The sequence below is a fragment of the Uranotaenia lowii genome, chromosome 2 (genome assembly GCF_029784155.1).
Source record: "Uranotaenia lowii strain MFRU-FL chromosome 2, ASM2978415v1, whole genome shotgun sequence".
Taxonomy (NCBI): domain Eukaryota; kingdom Metazoa; phylum Arthropoda; class Insecta; order Diptera; family Culicidae; genus Uranotaenia; species Uranotaenia lowii.
Genome location: NC_073692.1, coordinates 371,758,497 through 371,776,187, shown reverse-complemented (window position 1 = coordinate 371,776,187; position 17,691 = coordinate 371,758,497). Strand labels below are relative to the sequence as shown.

The 17,691-nt window shown below is 32.9% G+C and overlaps 2 protein-coding genes across 7 annotated transcripts in view; one reads left to right on the top strand and one right to left on the bottom strand.

The window, feature by feature from the left end:
- The window catches only part of LOC129742810 (microfibril-associated glycoprotein 4-like), a 60,083-nt gene extending 56,979 nt beyond the window's left edge, over nt 1-3,104 (top strand). Inside the window, exons 3-6 of one of the 2 annotated variants that reach the window (XM_055734751.1) lie at nt 1,562-1,991; nt 2,055-2,156; nt 2,235-2,783; nt 2,887-3,104. In XM_055734751.1, coding sequence (XP_055590726.1) covers nt 1,861-1,991; nt 2,055-2,156; nt 2,235-2,783; nt 2,887-3,013 — 909 coding nt within the window. In that variant the 5' untranslated portion in view covers nt 1,562-1,860 and the 3' untranslated portion in view covers nt 3,014-3,104. The remainder of the gene's footprint in view (nt 1-1,561; nt 1,992-2,054; nt 2,157-2,234; nt 2,784-2,886) is intronic. The other variant, XM_055734752.1, reaches the window with a different exon arrangement.
- LOC129742808 (SHC-transforming protein 1-like) overlaps nt 1-16,557 on the bottom strand; it is a 48,355-nt gene extending 31,798 nt beyond the window's left edge. Inside the window, exon 1 of one of the 5 annotated variants that reach the window (XM_055734746.1) lies at nt 16,405-16,557. The gene's annotated coding sequence lies outside the window, so the exon portion shown is untranslated. Of the gene's footprint in view, nt 1-13,326; nt 13,472-15,475 lie in introns of those variants that run through there. The other 4 variants (XM_055734745.1, XM_055734747.1, XM_055734748.1 and 1 more) reach the window with 4 other exon arrangements.
- Between the last annotated feature and the right edge of the window lie 1,134 nt (nt 16,558-17,691).

The window sequence follows — 17,691 nt, the reverse complement described above, 5'->3', positions numbered from 1 at the left end:
CTTTACAGTGTAGAGAGGAGAAAAAAGGAGGGGGTTCCAAATAAATTTTGTTGTAGAGCTTAAAAAATTATCAACGAATGGAACAATATTTGATACAAGAAGATTTTTGTGAACGAAAAAATGGGTATGATTATAAAAAATCACGATCTCCATTCAGCATGGAGAAGGGAAGGATAGGGGGGGGGGGGGGGGGGGGGAGGATTTTCTCTCTTATCAGTTTGTTAGCATAAATCCAGAACATATCAATCAAAAACAATCATATTTTATCAGTTGGGTTGTTTGCGTACGATTTATTTGGTACCCTCCTTTTCTAGGGCGGAGCTTAAAGAAACAAATCAAAATTATCAGATCTTGAACACAAATCAAGATTCAGAATATTAGCTTAAGTTATTTTTGTGTAGCAATCAGAAACTCTAGCTGCAGCTCTCATTTTATAGCGGTTGCTTATGAATAATGATTTATTTTGATTTAAAATAATGCCAACAAAACAATAAAAATTTTAATAAATTTTGAAAATATCATTCGATTTTGAAAGGTGTAGCAAAGCACACCGGGTCAGCTAGTTAAAAATAAATGCGGGATGTTGAAGGCTTCATTTGGAGTTCAAACCAGATTTATTTTGAACTCTTGTAAACTCTATACATTCAGATTTTAGTTTAAATATTTGTTTTTGAAGTATCTACAATTGAAATAATGTTAAACAACAAACCAATAAAATATATTTCTATTCTATTTTCTTGGAAACTATACGGCAATACTTATTACATGATTCATACTGTGAAAACTCTGTACCTACACAGTAGCGTTCTACTGAACAGAATGTTCTCAAAAACAATTTAAAAACTTGTCAATTTCTTGGACGGTAGTCATTGAGATTTTTTTTAACGGCTTGCAGGTGTAAAAAATATGGAGCCATTTATTTCTGAACTACTGTCTATACCTACATATGAATTGCGTTTAGATCTTCTCGTTTTGTTGAAATTTGTAGACAGAAACTACTTTTTACGTCCTTGTTTAATGTTTCAGTTTTGATGAACATCAGTTGAAATTTCCTACTTTTTCCTGTTTTAAGTTGAACCCTTTCTCTTACAATTGAAGAGCAGTAGGGGCTTCAGGTCAATAAATTATCATTTTATATAAAAACTTTCTTGAAATTAGATGAAATTAGATGAAATTACTGTGGTTTTGCAGAGTTTTTCATATGAAGTAATTATCAAATCCGATAAATCGTTTTTCCAAAACTTTGCTCTCTTTGAACATCAATAACGGCGCCGGCCACTTCCTAGTAGTCAAAAGATAGGTAGTAAAAAGAGAACGGAATGAATTTGTTCTTAAGGACTGAGGTTACTTCTGCATCCTTGAACAGATAAAATTGTTAATATTAGTTTGGGAACGCAGACCTCCACCAACAATGTTCAGGAAATTGCTGCTTTTCGATCGAATAACTAAAACGTCTAAACATAATATTTCTATCCTTTCAAAACCTATCTGAACCGGAGAAATCATCATCAGCTAACGATTTGCTGTTTCGGAATAACCAAATTTGATAAGATCTTCTTAGAGCGGTGGACAAAAATCATCAACAATAGCAACTTAACGATCCAAACTGCTTGCGGTTGAATGAAGTCGAATATGATGTAAACATATAATTGCCTTTTTTCGACCTAATAAGGGGCTGAGGACGTTTTCGTGTGAACTTTGAACCGCATGAAAAAATAGTGCCAGCTAAAATGGGAACCACGTGGCCGGATACGGACATACTTGAGTGGACTGATAAGAGTTTTTGCACAAACTGCAACACGAACTTCTAGATATAAAAAGCATGATGACACCCCAAAAATTTACAGTCATCAGTTCAAAATGTTGATTAAACAACTCAATCTGAGGTTTTGTCTCGTTGCACTTGTTTTGTGTGGCCCTGTGCCCAAATCATCGAGCGTCTTCGGATTCGAGCTTTTTGAGCCCTCGTCGCTGGATACCATAAAATTGTAGTAAGATCCGTGTCATTTTCTCTATGTTTTATTTATATTTTGATTGATTTCCAAACGTTTTAGCTTACAGAATATATCTCAAAGCTTGTCAGAACACCATCAGACGTATCGGACAGATATTGAGGAACTTCGGCGAAATATGAAATCTACGGAAGACTTGGGAAAGTATGTTGTGCAGTGATTTTATAAAGAGGAAAAAAAAGATTCTTATGAATTATGTCTTTTTTCTGCTTCAACCGATAGTGATATCAAACAATTGCTGCAAAACACCGCACTTCCACAAACGTGCTCGGATATCCCTAAGATGCAAACCGGTGTATACCGGCTGAAGCCACAAGCCGAATACCAATCATTCGAAGCCTTATGCGATTTTGATTATCCACGTGGTGGATGGACAGTGATCCAAAACCGATTCAACGGTTCCGTGGACTTCTACCGAGGCTGGAAGGACTACGAAGAAGGTTTCGGAGATCTGCGAGGTGAATTTTGGCTAGGATTGGAGAAGATCCACCAGCTCACCTATTCCAAGCCGCATGAGTTGCACGTGCTATTGAATGACTTTGAGGGTAAATTCGTGGTGGCCAAATACGACTATTTCCGCGTGGCCGATAAGGCAGAACATTACACACTGAAGAGTCTCGGACTGTACAGTGGCAAAGCAGGGGATGGGCTCTCTGAGCATCTCCATAAAAAGTTCAGCACCTTCGATGTGGACAACGATTCGTGGGAGCGAAATTGTGCAATCGAAAAAACTGGCGCTTGGTGGTACGGAGATTTTGGGTGTCATACAAGGTGCGCAGTGATTTTAAGCCGAGATACCAAAAACCGTTCATGTCATTTTGAATTAACATTGGAATGTTCCACTCAATTTTACAATCTGATCACTTTTTTTCAGCAACCTCAATGGGAGATATCTTGGACAGGGTGTGAAGGCCAACGATACAGGAATGAGCTGGGACAAATTTCGTGGCCCTAATGTTTCGTTGAAAAGCTCAAGAATGATGATTCGCGTGAGAGTTTAAACCACAACTAATGAAAAAATCAGGAAAAATATTTAAAAATTCTAATCCATTCATACCATTTTTTTTTTTAAATTAGGAAATCTATTTAAACAAACGCAAATAAATAAAAGAATCTTATTGATTTAAAGAGTTAAGTTATTATTGCGCATTAACACTAGAAAGACCGCACCAGTCAAAATGATCTTTAAAATGGTCTCTTTTAATAAGCGAAATAAATTTCACCATGGACTGGTAAAATTCACAACCCTATAACAGAACTCAAACAAGATATATTTCGTCGCTTTCTTTTAGTTTTATTCGCAATCTTCATTCAAAACAATGCTCCCAGTAGATTTGATATTGATACATGCCCTTCGAGTAATTTGAGTAATTTTAGATTATAAATATCTTATATACTAAACCAGTATGAGTAAAATAGTTATGAATTTTGTATTCATTATTCATATTTCAAGACATAAGTTATGAAACTGAATAATTTAATGGATATTTAAACATAGGTGCACGGAATGGCTGCAAATTTGCCGTAGTAAATTATATAGAGTGAAATAGTTCTCAACTTGCTTTAGAATACAAAATATTTTTGTGTGAGATGTTGGGATACGAGAATATTTAAATCAGTTTAAATGTCACTTGGTATACACGGAAATTAACAGTACAAAAAAAAAATACTTTAAAGAATTGTTTTTGAAATGCTGAAGGAAAGTTTTGTTTGTATACTTTGTGGTGAATGATTGTGACCAGGGGTTCTCGTTCAGTCCTAAATCTTATTTGCTTACAAATTCATATCTTTCTCATCTAAAATCGTATTGCAGATCTGTAGAGTTCATTTGAAAGCTTAGGAATTGTTGTGTTTTTCATAAATTCATTCAAAAATTATATTTTAAATCGATAACCATAAAAAATTCAGAATCATAAGTGTGAATTAAAAAAAAAAAAAACAATTATCTTAAGGTAAATTTTTTATGGTTATCACTTTAAAATATAATTTTTGTATGAATTTATGAAAAAACAACAATTCCTAATCTTCCAAATGAACCCTTCAGATCTGCAATACGGTGTTAGATAAGAAAGATATGAATGAGATAAATTTGCATGTTTTTAAAAGAATGATCCGAAACTTTTGGACGATAACTTAAGACTCTATGGTTATTTAAACCTCTCCTTGATCCCAATCAAAAAATAGGAATAAGTAGGGGCCACCGCAGTTTTTTTTAAATGCCGTGAGTTAATCAGTCGAAAGGCACCGAATTTGGTATGGGATTGTATTTTGATACGAGTAATTTTTCTATAATTATTTATGACCCTTCTCTACATCCTTGAGTGAGATAGGAAGAGGAGACGGGAGTCTCATACATCAGGGTGGCCACAACTTTTTCATTTTTTTCCCGAACAAAAATTCAGGTTTTTCCAGACTTTTATTGACCATTTTTGTCGGCATAAAGCAAAACTTTCAACTTATTTCATTGATTTGGTTGTTTCATAACACTAAAATAATTGATCGCTTAGACCAGTGATCGGCAACCTTTTGAGTCGGAAGAGCCAAAAACTTAAAATTAGCAAAATGTGAGAATTTGAAAGAGCCACGTTAAAGATTTATTGTTTTTTTTAACAAAAAAAATATGTCCCCTTTTTATTTTTTTTTTCTTTAATCGTCCCTGTATGTTTGAACTTATTTCGAATTTTTGTACGACATTTCATGATCGAACTTTTTAAGCAATATAATTTTGAAAAAATGCTGAGAATAAAATAGTGGACAATAAGCTTCACATAAGCACAGAAATTTCACGCAGAACGATAGATTAATTCCCTAAGGAAAATGCCAATCAGCATTGAATCGTAGGATCAATTAAAACATCGTTTCAAGAAAATAAAGACTGATATGCCGAAAAACAATAACATTAAATCATCTAATAACTTTACTATTAGAGTTTTCTTCTAACTCTTGTATATTTCTTTTAAGTTTGTTTCTGATATGGATTCTCTTCTGGATCGTCAGTTCTTCTAACATGGCTTGATTTTATTTCAATTTTAATGCGTTGGCAAATATTGAGTCAAGAAAGCTTAAATGAATTTGCATGATTATAAATAAAGTGAAAAATTTGCACATGTTTACATAAACAGAACATTTATAAATTCTTCGGTAAAGGAAAGTTTTTTAAATAACAAAATAAAAGGAAATAAATGTTCTTGAAATTATCAAGCTTTTTTATGACATTCCCCAGACTTAGCTAATCCTTTCCAAAATCCAAAAGTATGAGGTTAAATTCAACTAAAACTTATGTAGCCGTAAATTTTAATCTTCAAAAATTATGCTCCTGACAACTGGTAGAATTTTTAAAATTCATGACATCAAGCGAGAGTGTCTTCAGAATTTTATGCATTTTCAAAATTTCTCCTTTTATGTCTCATGTGATTCTTCAGTATTGTGCGTCTGATTGAATGAAAAATTAAATTTAATACATTCAATATTCATCAATGTTTGCTTAAGCTTAATTACTGGAGAAAAGTCAGTGGTTTGGCCAGTTTAAATCTGTAATAATGTGATTTTGTAGCCTTCATAGAAAAATTCGTTTAAAATTATAATGAAACATTACATTTTAACTGGCAAAATCAATTCAAGAATATTTTTAAAAACTTCGAAACAAAAATTTATAAAAATAAATCAACGATGAATAACTCTTAATCAAAAATGGAAAAAATATTTCTGTTAGGTAATTAAACTTCGTTCAAAATTTGTATGATTTTGGTTGATATTGGCTGCAGGAATCACACTTGAAATTGTAAATGTGTTCAAAGATTCAAAGGTTATTTAGTCATTGATTACAAGTATTTAGCCTGTGATTATGTTTTCAAAAATATTTTTAAAATTAAAAATTTCATTAATTCTCAATACGATTCGAGTTTGAAAACTTTAAATTGTTATTCTCAATTCATAGTTTTGGATTTTTGTATGCGAAATTCATGGATCTATTCACTTTTCAACCCGTTATTTATTGAGCAAGCTTTTCAGATTTTTTTTGTACGTATCCAGGTCTGGCCAATCCGGGCATTGGGTTTCTAAATTACCATAAAAAAGGCAAGAACAAAGCTGAAAATTAAACACATGAAAAATTATTTTTACCAAGGCACATCAGCGGCGTTACAATTAAAAAAAAAAAATGAATGCAAATTTATTTCACTAAAACAAGTTGAAAATTTGGAATGTCGTAGAAATTGTGAATAATCCTGGAAAAACAGACCTTTATCCTCTATATCACGGACGGGACCGAGCAATTCCCAATTTTTTCTTTGAAAATCTGAGCAAGCCCGGTTAAAACCGGGCAATCTGGAATGCTAATGAGGTATCTATATTCAGATACATTTAAATTATCGTTTTCAATCCAACCAATGTGCTTGTTTGATAACAAAACAGAGGCTGTCTAACCTACTTTTTTGTAAATGATTAACTTGTTCGATTAATTCAAAAATATACACAGGTGTTGGAAATAAATAATTTGATATTAATTTTTGTTGTTTTTAAACAATAATTATTTTTGCATTTAAGGATAAAGATAAATACAATCTTGATTTCTATGCTGATGCTTCAAAAACAGTGAAAAGCGAATAATTAAGCTTCATAAAATACTGCTTTGCTATTTAGACCTTTCCGCTTGTACGTACAGTGGATGTAATTGTAAAATTTTCATCTGGACCTAAGAAATTCCGTGAGCCCGGTTACAAAACGCAATTATCACTTTTTGCACGATTTGATAAATAGTTTGTTCAAAAATATATATAACTAGCTGACCCGGTGTGCTTTGCTACACCTTTTAAAAACAAATGAAATTATTCAAAATTTTATTGTTTTATTGGTGTTATTTTGAATCAAATAATAACATAATTCAAAAGCAACCGCTATGAAATGAGAGCTGCAGCTGGAGTTTCGAATTGCAATACAAAGATGACTTAAACTAATTTTCTATTAGTTCTGATAATTTAAATCTGTTTCTCTTAGCATTGCCCTGAAAAAGGAGGGTCTCAAATTAATCTTACGCTAAAATATGGTTGTTTTTGCTTGATATGTTCTGGATTTATGCTAAAAACTGATAAGAGAGCCCCTCCCCCCTGTCCTTCTCATCATCCTCTGCTGAATGAAGGTCGTGGTCTTTAATAATCATACCCATTTTTCAAAACACCTCCCCTTCTCTCTCCACTTTAAAGCGTAAGGGTCTATAACAATCGTAGAAACATATCTCATAACCAAGTACCTTTCCATGCCATATTTGTTTCCATTTATTGGCTTTGTGAGCATAAATTGAGAACTTATGCTAACAAAATTGTGTTGGGCTAACCTCCCTCATCCTATGTACCTACTCACTTTAAGGAGGATGGTGTGTCAGATAATCATTGAATCATACCAAAATGATTTTTCATGTTAAGTTTTGTTCATTTCTTGGATTTTGTAAAAAAAAAAGTTAAATGCAAGCTTTCCTCTTCCCTTTCCTTGTTTCACATAGAAAAATTTCTCGTATTAAAATATCATCCCATGCCAAATTTGGATTAATTTGCCTAGTAAATTCTTGAGTTATGCATAAACTTGAAATGAAGTACCATCCCCCTTCCGTTCTCCCCATTGACTGGAGGGAGGAGAACTTTATATTCATAGTAGTATTTTTCGTACTCAAATACTTAATGAAACCAAATTTGGTTTCATTTGCTCGATTAATTCTAGAGTTATGCTAAAAAATTGTATGGAATCCCCCCTTTCCTCTTTTATATCTTTCCGCTGAAAAAAGGTGGGGCTTTCATTTATAATAGAAACATTTCTCGTATCCAAATAACCTCACATGCCAAATATGTTTCCAATTGTTCGATCAGTTCTCCAGTTATACTGAAAATTGTAAGGGAGACCTCTACTCCCCCTTTTCATCCACCTCTTTGAAGGAGTGAGGGATACCAAATATTCATAGAAGAATTTCTCGTACCCAAATATCGTTCCATGCCAAATTTGGCTCCATTTGCTGTTGTAGCTGGAAAAAGGAAGGGGTCTTAAATAATCATAAGAATATGTCACGTTCCCAAATACCCGCCTATGCCAAATTTCGTTCCATTTGCTTAATTAGTTATTGAGCTATGTAAAAACTATAAAAGAGGCCCCCTCCCCCCTTTATATCTCCCTACTGGAAAGAGGGAGGGGTCCCAGATAATCATAGTAATATTTGTCGCATCCAAATACCCTCCCATGCCAAATTTGGTTCCATTTGCTTTATTAGTTTTTGAGTTATGTATAAAAATATGAAAGAGGGCCCCTCCCCCTTACTACTGGAAAGAGGGAGGGGTCTCAAATAATTATTGAAATATTTTTCGTATCAAAATACCTATCCATGCCAAATTTGGTTCCAATATCTTGATTAGTTTTCGAGTTATATGAAAAATTCTATGGTAGCCCCCCTCCCCCCTTCCTATCACCCCTCTGAGAGGAGGGAGGGGTACCTTATATTCATAGAAATATTCCCCGTCCCAAATACCACCCCATGCCAAATTTGATACCATTTGCTTGATTGGTTCTCGAGTTATGCAAAAAATTGACTATTGTTTTAGAGGCCCCTCCCCCCCTTCCTGTTAGGGGAGGGGTCTCAAACCATAATAGGAACCTTCCCCTGCCTCCAATACCCCCATCTGCCAAGTTTCACGCAAATCGGTTCAGTAGTTTCTGAGTCTATAGGGAACAGACAGACAGACAGACAGACAGACAGAAATTCATTTTTATATATATAGATTATAGATACTAACAAAGTGAGCTAAAGGGCCGCAGCTTTGCATCCAAAGAGTCGCATGAGGCTCGCGAGCCACAGATTGCCGACCTATGACTTAGACGAATTCGATTCTATCTTAAGGTTTTCATCGCATTTATATAAACGATAGAAAAAACATCCTACATAAAATCGTTAAGGGGTTTTAAATCATGTTTACAAATTTTGTTGATATGTTACATATATCAATTGTGTTACTACAGCTCACAAAATCCACGTCTCCAGAATTTAAAATTGCTCTTAGGGCGTTCAATCATGTTACTCCTTTGTAAATTCAGTAAAAATGTTATTACCCCATATTAATCTGGGTAATAATTAACAAATATAAAAACAAAAAAGGATGATCTTTGATCATGATACCTCTAGTTGACCCTACCATTTTCCGAAGAGCTTGTCTTCTGTTTAAGCTTAGTTTTAAAAATATATTCTTAGAATTCAGTACAGATTTTTGCCAAAAAATCCTATTACATTTTTGAATAGTTATTATAATTGTATTTCATGCAATTCAATGCTAAAAATTTTAACTTTTATACACTGAAAACATTATCTATAATTATCTACTTCATCACAAATTTTCAGTCATTTGGCATAGTCATTGACATGTGGTTATTTGTAAGATGCACTTATTGTAGGTCAATTAATGGATTTCCAAAGGATATTCCAAATTTTCATAGAATTGTGTATGCCACTAGTTACAAAACACATAATTTTTAACTGAGGAATTTGAGTTTCGAAATGAATATAGAAGAAATTGCAAAAGGAATTTCAAATTTTGATTTCTAAATTTATTATAATAAAATCAAAAGTATAGTAAAATCTATAAAAATAAGAAACATTAATTTTCGATTTTCCAAACGTAGTATAATTAAATTTAGCAGTTTAAATTGATTGATATTTGAAATAAACTACCTATAATATTTAAAATATCTGGACATCAGGACTTATGGATTTTGAGTTCAAGGCAAGATTTTGAAGTTGCAAATTTTGAAGAAATTTTAAAAGGAAACAATGTAATTTTTTGTAGTAGTCATAAAAAGTTAAAAAAAAAACATTTCTAAGTCTTCTACTACATACGACTTCATATTTGATTTCGAACTTTTTTTAAAAATATTTTTAGCATGATTAAGTACTGTCAAACATTGCAAACTATATTTATAATTTAAAAAAACTAATTTCATAGATTATTTTAAGTTTTCAACAATTTAAACTATTGAAAAATAAATCTATGTTTTGGCAATAAAAATATTTCCATCGAAAGAAAATTCTCAACGTTTACAAAAAACTGGAAAATTATACACTTTGGATATCCCTTCTGACCATTTTAATATAATGCTGAACCATTTTGGTGATGAATTTTCTGAAATGGCTGATGTTACATGGCTTAAAGATGCGTTTGCACTTACCCCGGTAGTGTCGTTTGCACTTGCCCCACAGTGTGGGTTAACAAGAGCGAATATTATTTTCACAACTTTCGGGGTGTACTGAAAATTTATCATAAATTTTCTGCTTTCACTTGAATATCGGTCTCAAACACTCACCTTTTAACGAAAATTCGGATTTGAATGCCCTTTTTTGTAGCCAAAATATGCAAAACAAAAACACACTGTTCATGTCTAGTACGTACTTGAATTCGTGTGTGATCAAATAGTGCCGTGTTTTTAGTGAAAAATTTAAAGAAAGTTTAGTTTATCTATGTCAGATTGTTTGTTTGGGTCTAAACAACAATTTCTAGAAGAAGAAATATTTTTTACTTTTTTTGTAACAGAGAAAAGTTGAACGTTTGCACTTGCCCCGAGTTTGCACTTGCCCCGGTGTACCTTACCCCGGAAAAAGCATTGATTTGAAGATTTGGTTCTGATTAATTTTAAGTCGGGTCAATATTTGCGTGATGGTCATAGGGAAATGGTTTTAGAAATCTTATTTATTGTAGATTTTTGGTATTGTTACAATTTCTAGCGAAATTCGAAAACAATGTTTTCAATATGATAATAATAATTATTATTTTTTCGCATTTATGTGCTGATCATAAGTAGGAAGATGGTTTGGGTAATCCATTTAGACTTCAATCAAATTGAGAATCAAAATACCGCTAATTCAATCTCAAAAGTTAGGATACCGAGTATGAAATGGATAAGATATTCAGAACTTTAATTTTTAATTGACAGATCTTTGAGCTTTAATCTTGTGTTGAATTTCGCACTGCCAAGTCAAAACGCAACAGTCAAATTATAAAAATATGTGTTATATAAATGTTATTAATTTTTTGCTAAATTCTCTATAGTTTTTTTTTTAAATTCATTAATCATTTTTTAAAAGTGTTAAATTTATGTTTCTACATTTCAAAATTTCAAGCATGCAAAAATGCAGAAATTATGTAGTTATAGCTTAGCTTAGCTTAGCTTGGTTGTCTACTCACATCCACCTTAAACTATGAAATTCGAAATGCTTCATATTAAGTTTTTATTTTGTTAATCAAAACAAATCATATTTTTGTACGGCATTCAACAACTTTACTATTAAAATCACATTTATGCATTTTTTTTTTGTAGCGGCCCACCACACTCCCCCACACCAAGAGGCTCAATTGAGCCCCCTGGTAATGGACGCTACTGTTCTCAGCACGTCTGGCAGCAAAACAAAGAAATTTCAACGCGAACAAAATTTTAATCATGCTGAGAACACAAAAGTTTATTATTTACTGCGAGGAAATGTATGCTATAATTAAACAATATTACGATAAGGATCTCAATGGAAGAAAATTTCCTTTAAAGAGATCCATTTCTTTTTTTTTAATAATGCAATGCATTTCGAACTCCCTAGTCGCAGGCGTGGCTCAGTAGAACAAGTTGCCAACATTGCCAATGGCTGCTACTCCGTGATTGACCGAGGCCATCAATTTTGTACAAAGGTCAAAAGAATGGTACTTGGGATTAGTAGCTAATTCTCATTGAACAAAACTGATGCTCTCTCTTTGATCGTCAATAAAGGCGCCGGCCACGTCCTAGTAGTCAATAGATAGTTGGGAAAAATAGAGAAAGGAATGAAAGGTATAACTTTGCGCTTTAGGACCGAGGTCACCTCTGCATCCTAGCAAATAATTTTGTTAAGAAGAGTGGGCAAAAGGATATGATCTGGAGACACTTTTGACTGTGTTGTGATCTTAAAAAATAAACCAAATATTCTCCTGTACTCCTATTGTTTGTGTAAAACGCCAACTATAAACTAATTTAGCTATAAACCACTTCTAACATATTAACTAAGAAAAGATTGGATTTAAACGCATCGTTTGAATATTAGAATTCATCCCTATTATTTGCAACATTTTGAAGCACTTTAAAGAAAAATGAAATTTTCGACATTTTTTGTACAAAAATCGTATAATTTTCATGTAACTTTAAAACAAGAGAAAATGGTTGTATTCAATAACAACCCAGTTTATTTACTTGAACTATCTACCAGTTGAATTAAAATTTAGATACTCCAAGATAAGAGAGATAAATAGGATACCATCATACCTCTCCTTTTACAGTTTTAAGATGCGATTTAAACAATTCGAAGCTTTCCTGAAACACCATTCGAAGATTATCTATGAAAAAAATCCTAGCGAAACCTGATTACAAACAACACCAAAATTGTGATTATCGTTCATTTGAGAATAATAAAACAAACATTCGAGGTTGCTACCGTATGACACATTTGAAGTAATCCACAAAAATTACAAAAGATTTCTAGTGTTTGAACCTACATTGAACCTAGAAAATAAACTATCATTTGTTATAGGCAAAACCTTACATTGAAAGCGAAGCGATAATTAAAATAAATAACAGCTATCGTGTTTTAAAGCGGCCTCATGTTTATGACATGTACTCAAACGTTTACAAATCTTACGTTAAATATTTGCCAATAAAAAAAACTCATATCAGCAGGTATTTAAATTTTTGATCACGAACGGAAATCTAAATTTTTAAAAAAGATATTTTACTAAAATGGATTTACACTGCAAAACTAACTAAAGTATAAATAGAAAGTATAAATAGAGTAAAATAAAGGAACGGGCTCACCAAAATGCCAATCCTATAGGATCTATAGATGTAAAGGAGTCCGCGGTTCGGCAAAACAGCTACTTCAATTTGGAGGGGGGAGATTGTTTGCTCTCCGGGAGATCCGTTTACGTTACTTGATTTGTTAGTTCAGTCAATTTTCCGGGATTTGAATTTTTCTTTAATTTTTCGATGACAGAAAAAACCTGTCCCCCTCACTCAATGCAGAAATTATGTAGTTATATAGTAAAAAGTAAATTAAAACGGCAAATCTTTAAAGAGTGGAGTTCTTCTGAATTTGAAGAATCTGAACCAAGTAAAATGCTACTTGCTCGGAATCAGGATTTAAACATCTAATTCAGAAAAATGCATGAATGAAAATTTCGAATCAATCATCAGGATTCGAATTGCGATCAGAATCCAAAATTTGAGTCTATAGTCAGAGTTTGAAAATATAAGTGAAAATAAGATTTCTACTTACCTAAAACTACAGGATCAAAGGTTGGAATCAGAGCCATGCAGAAATGGTTTGGATCAGAGTTTAGGATCGATATTCAGAATACAAATTCATAATGGGGTTCACATTGATATTAGAATCAAGATTCATAAGTCAAGAATATTTAATCCTAAGTCGATATTAGTTATTAAAATTTAACAGAAGACAAATTTTGGGTTTAAGTGCCCTTAACGTATGAATAGTTTTTAGGATGGAATTTGAATGAGATTTAGCAATGCTTGTAGTGTAAAACTATTTATCGATATGTGCCTATCATGAATTTTTGAAAAAACTCTGAAGATAAGCAGGCATTTAAGAGGATGACAAAAAGAGACTAATAATATGGGTTTGTTCCTACAACTGTTTCCAGCAATTATTTTACTCCATGAGGACTATCTTGATCCTGAATAGATAATTCAGCTGTAGATATCCAATTGCAAGGCTAGAAGTTGGTCACTTTTTAGTAACTTTGTCACTTTTTTCAGACTGGTCACTCAGATGTTACTTATTTCGAAATTTGGTCACTAAAGTCACATTTTTCAATAATAACTTAGCAACTGTGCTAATTTTTAAACATTTTTTTTCTAATTATTTAAAATTTCGTTTTATGTCACTCGTTTCAAGACACGTAGTAAGTATGTTCACACAATCGAAATTGAATAAATGACTCAAATCCAGTAAGGAAGTTGATTGTTTTGCCTTGATATATAGTTAAAACTTGATCATTTTCTGGTTGGAAAAATTGTATTTAAACAAAAATGGATATGTTCTTCCGTAAACCTAGTGTACATAATTGCTAAATACAAAGCACGTCGATGCTGTGAACTTCGCAAAGCAACAAGTATTATGAAAACTAATACTCACGACACCTAACTCTAAAAGCTTCCAAAAATATGCATATGTCATATTCTATATCATGATGAAAGCGAGTGCTGTATCGCAAAATTGCTAAAAGTATTAGAACTTTTAAAAATGGCATGGCAGGTAACATTTGTCATGCTAATCAAGTTTTTGGTTGAATTCAATTTGAGGTGAACTTGTGAAAAGTGACTCAATCGAATCGAAAATTATTACTTCAAAGTTAGCATATTTATAGACATTATCCTTTAAAAGATAGCTTGGTATCATTTAATGATTTCAAACCTATTCCAGTTATATCTCTACCTTTTTGCAGGTTGGCTCATAAATTTTCTACAGCATTCTGAGGAACTTCTGAGATGTTTCCAAAAAAACATGGACTTTTGCAAAGTTTTCGAGACATTCTAAAACTTCATGAAACCTTTTAATTTTTTTTATGATTATTTAATATTCTGCTTTATGTTTCATTATTAATGACAAATGTTCTTTGAGTTAGTTTTGATTTAACAAAAATATTTTCTACGTATAAGTTTATTCTAGTGAAATTTCTGCGCTTTTTCGTGTGATTACCTTGAATCTTTCGTTAATTTTTTCTAAGCTTCTGGGAGTCTCAATGTTCGGTCAACATACTGCAAAGCTATTTTCAATCTTATATCAATGTGTTGTCACTTTTTTATAAGGATCCTCCAATTTTTTTTATCACGACATTCTTTATTTATTTGTGATTTTTTTTTCTTCAAAATTGTGCTACCCCTAATCTCGAGTTTATTTTTTAAAGGTTTTCATCAAACAAGTGCTAGTTTCTAATTTCAGTACATTTGTAGAATTTTCAATTTTTATTTAAGTCTTCTTCAACTATGTTAGTGGCTTTGAAAAAAAAAAATCTGATTTGGGTGTAGGGTGAATTTGGAAAAGGTTTGTTTTTTTTTTTTTTCAAATAAAATGGATAAACTTGAATTATGCGTCGGGCTCAGTTCTCGTAGCCCTTAGGGTACGATCTTTCAGTTCTCTCCCCTCTGATATTTCAGAACTTTAGGATTCTGTAGTCGATATTCCTAAATCATCAAAATTCTTTAAGGTAAAATGTTCCTTTTTGTGCAACATATGCCTTTCTATTAGTGAGGCCAAAAGCCTTTTAAAAAATTTATTTTCAACAAGCAAAATTGTATTGGAATCGTTCTATAGGAATTTTTAAATCACTGTTGAGTTACTTTTTGACTTGATTTGGTCACTATCTCTACCCTAATTTTACTTAAAAGTTACTATTTTTACCTACTTTTTTGCCTCATGGTCGCTTCTAGCCCTGCAATTGTATCCTCGATGATATCTTGTTCAACTAAGTATACGAAATATTTATTTCTTCTCCAAATAAGCAGGTAATCCACATTTTGGCACATCCAAATTCTGCAACTAATCCATGTAACCAGCAAGCTAGCAAGCAGTACTTAGCCAGTAGGGTACCACACCAAAATCGATTCGGCAAAGCAAAGCACAACACAACACAACACTTGACATGAATTCACTGGTGCTGCTGAGACGGGTGTGGACAACAGGGCAAACGGGCCAGAGAGGAAGTGATACGATGACCCGCGGGGGAGCGACGATCCCCGAAAAAACATTCATGCATGCAGGGGGTTTCCCCGAGGTCGATATTCTCTTCGCATCGCACACTTCCCGGAAATCGGAAATGACACATGTTGAAAATATTTTTCAACGCTTAACACCACCCATCATTATATGAGCATCGCAGGCATCATTTTGCAAATTCCTCAATCGCTGCTGAACATACTGCTGTTAAGCCATCATCAGCATTCGAAAACATGCCTTAGCTGGTGTGTTGCAAAAAGATATTGGAACAAAAAAAAAAAAACACACCAGAGCCATAAAGAATATAGGTGTGACGATTTAGGGTATCACATATCTGGGGGCGAAAATTGCTCGATTAAAGACTGCTGGATGTTTCTTGAGCAGCGATTTGCAGATTTTTCGGTAAAAGGCTTGGCAGTCTGAGCTATTGCGCTTCGCTATGTATTATTCTTCGATCCTTCACTGGATCCATATCTGGTCACTATCCGCACCAAGTGGAAGTAAGAAAAAATCACCATCCGCAATCCTTAGCGAACCTCAACGAAACGGGACTGTCGCGAAATTCTCGGTCAAACCCGAACGACTTTTATCACTATCGAACCTTTGCACAACACTTACAGTAATTTAGAATTTGATGTTTCGCTTAAAACAGGAAAAATAAATCCAGTTCATGTATTCGATTAAAACTCTAATGAACTTTCGCGGTGGCGCTGTGTGGAAGAATGTCGAAAACAAACTTTTTTTTGAAAAGTTTTCTCCTTCCTTTTCGTTCTATATCGCTCAAACACCAACAACAAGCACCATAATATGAATACAAACAACGAACATCAGTGTTTGGTGAAGGTTGGTGCACCTCCTATCGACACAAGACCCGCATCAAAACATGTTATGGTTGTGGCAAGGATTATTTTATTCGTACTCAACACCAGCGAAAACTTTCCCCAAAGTAACAAGTAAATTAAAAAATATAATAAGTTCATACGTATGCACCCTACTTTAGGAGGGTGTTTAAAAATTAAAATAACAAAAATATAATTAAGCGGGTACATAAAAGATGCAGTCACCCTCTTCGTGGATATTCTTATGTGGCAGCATGTGTGTGAGTGTTGTTTTGACACTTGCTCGTTCGTTGGATTGGATGCATGAATGGTGCATCAGTGTTCGTGTGATCTGCCGATTTGGTAAAATGACATTTTGATGCGGGCTCGATTATAGCATGCTAGGCTTAAAGGAGCATAAATTATAGCATGCTAAACTCAAAGTACACGCAGGAAAAGTAATGATTTTTTGGAAAAAAATTTCAAATTTTTCTATTATAAGGTACTTAAAAATGGGGCGTTAAATATTGAACAAACAAAAAAAAACTGACATAAAAAATGAAATTATTTCAGAATAATCTGAAAATAGTGGAAAATTAAAGGTTTTATAATGAAAAAAAAAATCGAAATATTCATGAGAAATGCGTCAGCTTAATGTTATCCAAATTAAGGCGTTGCCTACGCATGGGCGTTTAAATTATCAACTTTTAATAAAATTTAAACCCACATTTTTGAGTCTACATTCAGGAGTTTTGAATACTGTTGTTGACGGGATAGATATCCAGTGGTAGGGATTGATCGGAACTGTCCCGTGGATAAAAGTTTGCGATGAAAATAATCGAAATTGTCATCAATTACCGAACATCCATTGCAATTTCGAACACAGAAAGACCTAAGCTCTAGGACATGAATGCAGGCGAAGAATAAACTTCTAGGTGCTGCTTTTACATTACATAAGTTAGCACGCCTACCATATATATATATATATATACCTTATATATATATATATATATATATATATATATATATATATATATATATATATATATATATATATATATATATATATATATATATATATATATAT